The sequence below is a fragment of the Primulina eburnea genome, chromosome 7 (assembly GCF_022965805.1).
Source record: "Primulina eburnea isolate SZY01 chromosome 7, ASM2296580v1, whole genome shotgun sequence".
NCBI classification, from domain to species: domain Eukaryota; kingdom Viridiplantae; phylum Streptophyta; class Magnoliopsida; order Lamiales; family Gesneriaceae; genus Primulina; species Primulina eburnea.
Genome location: NC_133107.1, coordinates 16,386,131 through 16,395,466, shown reverse-complemented (window position 1 = coordinate 16,395,466; position 9,336 = coordinate 16,386,131). Strand labels below are relative to the sequence as shown.

General features: G+C 35.7%; 1 protein-coding gene across 1 annotated transcript; it reads right to left on the bottom strand.

Moving 5' to 3' along the window:
* Positions 1 to 337: 337 nt before the first annotated feature.
* LOC140837277 (probable NAD(P)H dehydrogenase subunit CRR3, chloroplastic) lies at positions 338 to 7,570 on the bottom strand. Its single transcript, XM_073203387.1, has 3 exons — positions 7,265 to 7,570; positions 7,042 to 7,184; positions 338 to 578 (listed from the first exon to the last, which is right to left on the bottom strand). The coding sequence occupies exons 1-3, from the start codon at positions 7,531 to 7,533 to the stop codon at positions 454 to 456; spliced, it is 537 nt and encodes a 178-aa protein (XP_073059488.1). The 5' UTR covers positions 7,534 to 7,570; the 3' UTR covers positions 338 to 453.
* Positions 7,571 to 9,336: the final 1,766 nt, after the last annotated feature.

The window sequence follows — 9,336 nt, the reverse complement described above, 5'->3', positions numbered from 1 at the left end:
ACGAGCTTTGAGTAAACATGATCTGTTTTATACGTTATTATGATATGATGTTGATTTTCAGGATTTTACTCGTTTTTTTTGTTAATGCATAGTTGAGGGCCGAGTTGGCAAATTTTAAACTGCAATGTTTTATCTGTTGATTGACCACAATTATTTTGTTAAAAGTGTATTTTTCAGCAGTAGTGCATGCATGCAAGATTTTAAATTTCGAAAATAAGTTTAATATAAAAAATAAAAATTTATAGCAGTATTTTAAATAGTAGACGTTTCATGTCTTTAACTAAAAGATTCGAGCTTGACTAGATGAAAGATGGTGCTCGTAGAACAAGAAATAACGTGGAACAGACCAAAGCATAAACTTATTGAGATTAACCAGAAGATTGTCATTCATATCGTAAAAAGATCGATCAATGTTATAGGTATATGAAATTAAAGAACAGGACTTGTTATTCTTCATGAAATTACATCTTCAAGAAAAGGCGTGGTGAATGGAAGCTGTACGACCCCGGAAACTACAAGAAATGCAACTATCCACATCGGTAGGATCCATAGGAACATGGTCATCAGAATTTGCTTTCCTGCAAAGCAGCAATAGATGAATTTCAATGTCAGTATTGGGGTGATTGAAGAGAATTTTCAGATAATTAATACATTGGAGATTATAAAAAAACTCAAGAATAACGTAATCGATAGATATATTACATGGTGGTTGTCTATGAATATCTGCAGATATAAACATCAATCATCAAAGAAACGTAAAATAGAGTTCGTTTCATCAAGAAAACGCTGCCGAATTAGAGAGAGGGTGGTGATGACCTTGGTGTAAGACTAATGCACATTGAATTTCAAAATAAACTTAAAAGTTAAAATGAACTTGAGTTCCAATTGGAAAATGAACTTGCGTTCCAACTAAAGTTGTAGTTCAAGCAACTCAACTGCAAGATTTCGCAAAAATCACACGAATCTAACCGATGATTTTGCCCACATGACACATGTCTAGCCGATTTTCTCTACAAATTAGTTAAACAAATTAGCGATGATTTTGACTTGAAAGCTCGAGAGACATTTAGGGGAAATAAATCCTTTTGAGGAGAACATCATTGCATCACCATAAAACAATATAAATTCAAGCCCTTCAAATGAAGATGGATCAGCCCCAACCATTAAAGCCATATAAATGAAAAATCCACACAAATTCCATTTTCGAGAATAAGTATTACACATCCCAATTCAGATATAATCAAAAGTAACACCTCAAAAACAAATCAATCCAACACCAAACTGTTGGATAAATGGTGATTAGTGAATGCAAGAAAGTGGAAGTTGTCTCACATTAGAAAATAAGTCAAGTATGGTCTTCCTTATTAGCTCCAAGTTTGAGCTAAGGATTTGGACCCCAAGGGACACCAGAAGTTTTTGAAAGGAAGAAGACGCTGATAGGCTGGCTCTCATTGAAACACAACCACGCGGCCGGCCGGCTCGGTGCGGTGAGGTCTCTTGACCGTATTAATCTTAGGCAAAATTTATTTGGAAATAATTTTTATATCGAAACAAAGATTGCACTCATTCGGAAACTTTGTATCCCTTAGTCTATCACTCGCGTTCGGACCAAATAGTGCATCCTTTAGCCTTCACAGCAGCCAAACTGCGTTCGGATCAAACAGTGCGTCACTTGGCCTTTCATAGAAAGTTGTGTTCTTATCCAGAAGGTTGTGCTCCTTCAATGCAACTGCTGAATACGCCACAAATAATCCCTCCATATGCATTGCTCATACTTTTTTTCGCATATTTGATGCATTGCTGCATTTTCCTTCTCCTTCATTGTATACTTGAAAGTTCTGCATATTTCGTTCGCTGTTATCGAGATTTGTGCTGCATTCTGTTGATTCGAAGTCGTTGTATCTTAGAGAAGATTGCCGTCCACGTAGAGCACTGTTATATGGGCAATTTCGTCCTGCGGAAAAATGATTTTCCTTGCCTCGACTCATACTACTCACTATGCACCGAAGATTAGATAAAAAGGCTACTAACATCGCAAGACGAAATCTTTTTTCTTATTTCACTCTGCTGATATGTCGACTAGATCATTCACTCTCATGCTTACTGCCCCTGCTGCTCCCGCTCACGGCGAAAAGCCTCCTAAATTTTTTGGTTCCGACTTCAAACGTTGGCAGCAGAAAATGCTATTCTATCTTACCACGCTGAGCATGTCTTGGTTCTTAACAGAGGCCCATCCTATCATCTCCAAAGTCAATACATACTCACAACGAAGGAGTGCTGTTGATGCATGGAACAACAGTAACTTCCTCTGCCGCAACTATATTCTGAACAGACTTGACGATACGCTTTACAGTGTCTATCGCTCTATCAAGACAACCAAGAAGTTGAGGGACTCGTTGGAGAAAAAGTACAAGGCAAAAGATGCAGTGGTCAAGAAGTTCGTTGTTCATAAATTTCTGGACTCCAAAATCGTAGACACCATATCTGTAATAAGCCAGGTACAAGAAATTCAAGTTATTATTCATGATTTATTGGCAGAGAGGATGGAAATCATTTAACCATTCCAAGTGACGACTATTATTGAGATAATGTCCTCAATGTGGAAAGATTTCAAGAACTACCTTAAACACAAACGCAATGAGTTAAAATCTTGAAGTTCTGATTGTGAGGCTTTGAATTGATGAAGATAGCCGAACCTCACATCTGAAGCCAAAACATACAAAATGGCAATGGAGGTCGATGCTGAGGCCAAAGTCAATCTGACAGAATCAAGCACCAGTCACAAGAGAAAGCGCCCTCAAAATGATAATAAACGAGGGCAGACCAAGAAATTCAAAGGAATATGCTACAACTATGGCAAACCGAACCATATGGCCAAGGATTGTCGTCTTCTGAAGAAAGATAACAAAAATCAGAAACTAAAGCAAGCAAACGTCATCGAGGAAAGGTATATATCAATAGACATATCAGAACTTGATCTATCTGCAATTGTGTTTGAAGCCAATTTGGTGGATAATCCAAAAGAATGGTGGGTAGATACCAGCTCCACTAGCTAGCCACATCTATGCCAACAAAAAATGTTCTCTAACTACACTTTTCTAAATGATAAGAAACTAAATTCTACGACTTCTGAAGTTGTAGGGATTGGCAAAGTGGTATTGAAGATGACCTTTAAGAAAGAGATATTGCTGAAGAATGTACTGCATGTGTTAAGACATTCGAAAGAACTTAGTTTCTGGATCTTTGTTGAGTAAGGCCGGATTTAAGCTTGTGTTTGAATCAGAAAAGTTGGCCATAACTAAAAATGGTGTATTTGTAGGCAAAAGGTACCAAGATAATGGTCTCTTTAAGATGAATGTAATGAGTGTTATCCGTCATGAGGGGAATAATAAAGTTAATAATTGTGTTTACTTGTTTGAACGTTCAAATTTATGGTATGAAAGATTAGGACATGTTAACTTCAACACCTTACAAACACTTGCAAATCTAAATGTACTACCCGCATTTAAAAGAAATCCACGAGATAAGTGTGAGATTTGTGTTGAAGCAAAGATGGCCAAAAATTCATTCCATTCTGTGACAAGAAATACTTTCAGCGTCATACTCACCTCAATCTAATGGAGTTGTAGAACGTAAAAATCATACTCTTAAGGAGATGAAGAACGTGTTATTGATAAACTATGGCTTACCTCAAAACCTGTGGGGTGAAACAATCTTATCTGCAAACCACATTCTTAATAAAATACCACACAAAAGGAAATATGAAACTCCATATGAATTATGGAAGGGTCGCAAACCATAATACCTAAAAGTGTGGGGGTGTTTGGCTAAAGTAGAAATATCTAAGCGAAAACAAGTCAAAATTGGACCCAAAACAGTTGACTGCATTTTTATTGGATATGCGCATAATAGCAGTGCATATCGCTTCTTAGTGCACAAATCAGCCATTTCGGATATTAGTGAAGAAACAATAATGGAATCAAGGAATGCAATATTATTTGAAAGTATCTTTCCTTGTGAGGAAAGGAAAGAAGGTTCTAACAAACTATATTATGAATCTACAATTGACTCCATTGAAATCAATAATGAACCAACACGTAGTAAGAGAGCAAGAGTCGAAAAGTTCTTTGGTCCAGATTTTCTGACTTACATGTTAGATGATGAACCAAGAACTATTCAAGAAGCTCTATCCAATCCAGAAGCTCCTTCTGGAAAAAATCAATAAAAGATGAAATAGATTCCATCATGCATAATTATACTTGGGAGTTGACTGATCTTCTTCCGGGTTGTAAGCCTTTAAGATGCAAGTGGATCCTTAAAAGGAAATACAAAGAAGACGGATCTATAAATAAATACAAAGCTCAATTGGTAGCTAAATAGTTCAAACAAAAGGAAGGGAAGGATACGACTTCTTTGACACATACTCTTCGGTTACTAGGATTATATCTATTCATGTTCTCATACATATCGTTGCATTGCATAACCTCGATATTCACCAAATGTATGTAAAGACAACCTTCTTGAATGGAGAACTGGAAGAAGAAACATACAAGGAACAACCCGAGGGGTTTTTCGTACCCGAATAAGAAAAGATGGTGTGTAAACTTGTCAAGTCACTATACGGACTCAAACAAACACTTAAGCAATGACATGAAAAATTTGATACTACAATGAAGTCAAATGGTTTCAAAATCAACGAATGTAATAAATGTTTCTATATTAAAAGTATTGTAATTGATTATGTAATTGTCTGCTTTATGTAGACGACATGTTGATTATGTGAAGTAATCATGAGTTGATTATTAATACCAAGAAAATGTTAAAAAAATATTTTGATTATATTAGGGATTAAAATCTCTAGGGACACCCGATTAAATTATTTTATCACAAACTCACTATATTGAAAAAGGTACTTGTAAGATTTAGTGCCTTAAACAGTCGTTCTGCTAGAACAGCTATAGATTCAGGCGTTCATTTACCAAAGAATCGAGGAAAACATATCTCACAACTTGAATATGCAAGGATAATAGGTAGTCTAATATCCTTGACTAACTGTACCTGTCCAGACCTTGCATATACAGTAAATAAGTTAAGTAGGTTCACAAGTAATCCAAGTAAGGATCATTGGAAAGTCTTAAAGAGAGTGTTTGGATATTTAAAATATACATTGAACCACGGTTTGATATATACAAAATATCCTGCAGTTTTAGAGGGATAATGTGACGCCAATTGAATATCTGACACAAATGACTCCAAGTCCACAGCGGATATGCATTCACAATATGTCGAGGAGCGGTGTCATGTATAGCTCGATCCATTACGAAATCCGAGTTCATTGCTTTAGATAAAGCTGGGGAAAAAGCCGAATGGCTGAGAAATTTCCTAGAAGATATTCCTTATTGGAATAAGTCAGTGCCTTCTATTATTATTCATTGTGATAGTCAATTGACAATATGAAGAGCACAGAGCAGTATATATAATGGTAAGTCTCGACACATTTGACGGTGACATAATAGCACAAGACAATTGATCTCGAATAGGATTATTTCTGTTGAATATGTGAAATCAAAGGAAAATATAGTGGATCCATTTACTAAAGAAATAAAAAGAGATCAAATGTGCAAATTATCGAGATGAATGAGCTTAAAAACCCACAAAATAAAATATATATAGCGGTAACCCAACCTTGTGAATTGGAGATCCCAATACCTTGGTTCAATGCGAAAACTAAGTTATAAATATTAGTTTGAGTACTTGGAATCAGTGAAGGCTCATTCCTATAAAAATCCAAGTAGAAAGACCCGCAATATGTGGTGAGGTTAAGTTTTCTTTTAATGATTCCTATACCTAAAAGGTAGCGTATGACATGATACTCTAGATAAGAGATCACCTATATAAGTGAGAAGTAATGGCCGCTTCAATGAAAAACACATATGAATCTAAGATATTGTTCAAGACCGAAATGGTCACAACATGAGAACAAGAATATGCTAAAATCATTGTTGTGTAAGTACTATTGACTTGGTTTACATAAAACGGTTGGCCAGTTCAAGACATCACATCAGTACACAACTAGCAAATCCGATAATATATTACTAAAGAAGGTTCAAAGTCAAAAACTATCTAACCTGATCTAATAATAATTCACAAGAGCTTTCAAGTGAATCTGCATACATACGTTAATTTAATTCATGTGGGGGATTGTTGGATAAGTGACGAGTAGTGAATGAAAGGAAGTGAGAGTTGTCTCACATTGGAAAAAAAGCTAAGTATAGTCTTCCTTATTAGCTCCAAGTGTGAGCTAAGGGTTTGGCTCCAAGAGGCACCAGAAGTTTTTGTAAAGATGAAAACGCTGATAGGCTGAGTCTCAGTGAAATACATGTACGCGAGAGGCCAGCTGGCTCGGCTTGATGCGGTGCTATGTGGTGTGGTGAGATCTCTTGACCGTACTAATCTTTTAAGGTAAAATTTATATGCAAAATATTTTTTATTTTCAAAACAAAGATTGCACCCATTCGGAAACTTTGCGTCCCTTAGTCTATCACCCGCGTTCGGACCAAATAGTGTGTCATTTAGCCTTCACAACAGCCAGGCTGCGTTCGGATCAAACAGCTCGTCATTCGGAGGCCTTTCACAAAAAGTTGTGTTTGTATCCAGAGGTTGTGCTCTTTCAATGCAACTGCTGAATAGACTACAAATAATCTCTTCATCTGCATTGCTCATATTTTTTTCGCATCTTTGCTGTATTGTTGCATTTCTCTTCTCGTTAATTCATTGTATATTTGAAAGTTCTGCATATTTCATTCGTTGTTATCAAGAGTTGTTGTGGTGCATTCTCTTGATTCGAAGTCGTTGTACCTTAGAGAAGATTGTCGCAGCGTAGACTACTGTTATACGGGTTATTTCTGTCTTGCGGAAAAAAGATTTTCCTTGCATCAACTAATAGTATTCGCTGGGCACCGAAGATCAGATAAAAAGGCTACTAACACAAACATCCAAATTTCAATATTTCATAATCAGCAAGAATAAAATAAAAATTACCAGCAGAGCGAGAAGTCCTCTCAGTTTGATCAACAAGCCATTCTCCAGTCTCCCTCAGCTTCTTCTCCACGGACCCTTCGCTCTTCCCAACAGTGTTCCCCAACAGATTATCGAACAAACGACTCTTCCCATCCGATTCACTGCAACATTCCACAAAACAAACTCATAAAAACACAAAAACACTAAAATTGAGGGAAAACAAGAAAAGGGTTTTCGTTATCCTTTCCCGTCGCTGTCTCGAAAAATCCCAGCACCGATTGCACGCTCAATTTCAAGAATAGAAGGCCGATTCCTCCTCTTCAGCTTCTTCTTATCTTGCTGCAGTTGCTCACGGTTTTCGAGCTGGATTTTTTGTGGGCTGGAATTTTTTGTCGTCGAAATCGTGTGGAAATTGATATTTTGATGCGAATTTAGCGATGGGGTTGAGTTTTCGGGTGGAGCTGAAGCTATAATCCGACATTTGTGGATGGAGGAACAGCAGAGGATAGCCATTGCTCTAAGTGCAACTCATGCAAATGAATACATATATTTGACTTGACTATGGTTTGCAATATCTTTTCTTTTTCTTTTTTATTTTTTCCTTTTTTCATTTTTCAATCATTTTTTAATTTATTTTCAATATCTTTTAATTTTTTTAGACCACCAATATCCTTTGATTTTTGTCAATCCAACTTATTTTTTTTTGTCGTATCTTTTTTTCAGAAACATACTTTTATTTTTTATTTTAAAACCCAAAACTAACCATACTGACAAATCTACTTCAAGCTAAAAATATCTCAAAACATTATGACCTTAAAATCCAAGTAAAAAATAAGGTATCTAATTTGTAAATTAACTGTGACGAAACTTATTCCCAGCTCAAAACTTTATTTTTCTAATGGTCTTCTTGCATATCTACAATTTGTTTTACTTTCGTTGTACTTATTTTTCATATTTTTTGAGTTGAATAAACTAATATATAAATAATTGAGAATTTATACTATAGTGAAGAACTATTGTGGTGTTTTTAGGGAACAGAATAGGCGTGTAAAAGAATCCAACTGAGCCTAATATGACGAAATTTGAATGTTTGAATTTGATTCAAATTATTTATATTCGAGTACGAGCTCGATCAAAAGTTTGAAAATTTTGGCTCGAATTTGGTTCGAATTAAAACTCGAGTTCAAATTCGACTCGAAATATTTAAACCTATTTTCGAATTATTCGAACTATTGCTCGAAAATAAGTAATCGAAATGCTCAAAATTTATTTATTTATTTAATATATAATTATATTATATTAATAAAATATTAAGATTTGCGAACTATCGAACAAAATAATTTGAGTTCGAGTTCGGCTTGAAAAAAGTTCGAACATGTTTGAATTCGACTCGAATCGATAAACTCAAATATGAATCAAATATTTTTCGAGCTGACTCGAAAAATTCACAAACCAGCTCGATATACCTTTAGAACAGACCTCCCCATGGAGTAGGGGATGCTCTGGGAGTTCGTTTTACTAACATCCCACTAAATAACATTTTCTTTTAAGAAAAAAAAAATTGGCCTTTTTTAAATAAATATATACTAATTATTTAATTTTCCAGTTTTTTTGGTTTTTTGTCACTCTTTCTTTTTTTAGTCTTTTTGTAAGGGCCAAGATCTTAATTCTATTAATATAAGATTTTAACTATATTAACATGAGATTATTGAAGTTGAATTAATGTGATTATGGCCGAGCCATTACGAGATCAAATTGGGCCAAGCATATGATTTACATAACTTGGGGACAGAGAGTCTGTCGCCCGAGCGGTAGTTTTTGACCGCCCGAGCGCCAGTGTTCATCAAGTAATTGTCGCGGGCAGAAGAGTTGGCGCCCGGGCGGTAGTTTTTGACCGCCCGAGCGCCAAGGGTGCACTTTGAAATGGGCAGAGAGGGCCGCGCTCGAGCGGTAATTTACCACCGCCCGAGCGCAAGACGTGTTGTATAGAGATTAAGACATTTGGCTTGATGCATGCGCGATATATATATATATATATATATATATATATATATATATATATATATATATATATATAACAATCGATTTCAGAAGGAAAACAAACGAAAGAAATTGAGAAAAGGTACAGAGAATTTGTGGGAAAAATCCTTCTGCATATATATATATATAACAATCGATTTCAGAAGGAAAACAAACGAAAGAAATTGAGAAAAGGGACAGAGAATTTGTGGGAAAAATCCTTCTGCCTTTATATTTCGATCCGTCCGTCCAAATTTAAATCCGAGTACGGCACCGTGTTCCTAGCAACGACAGCTA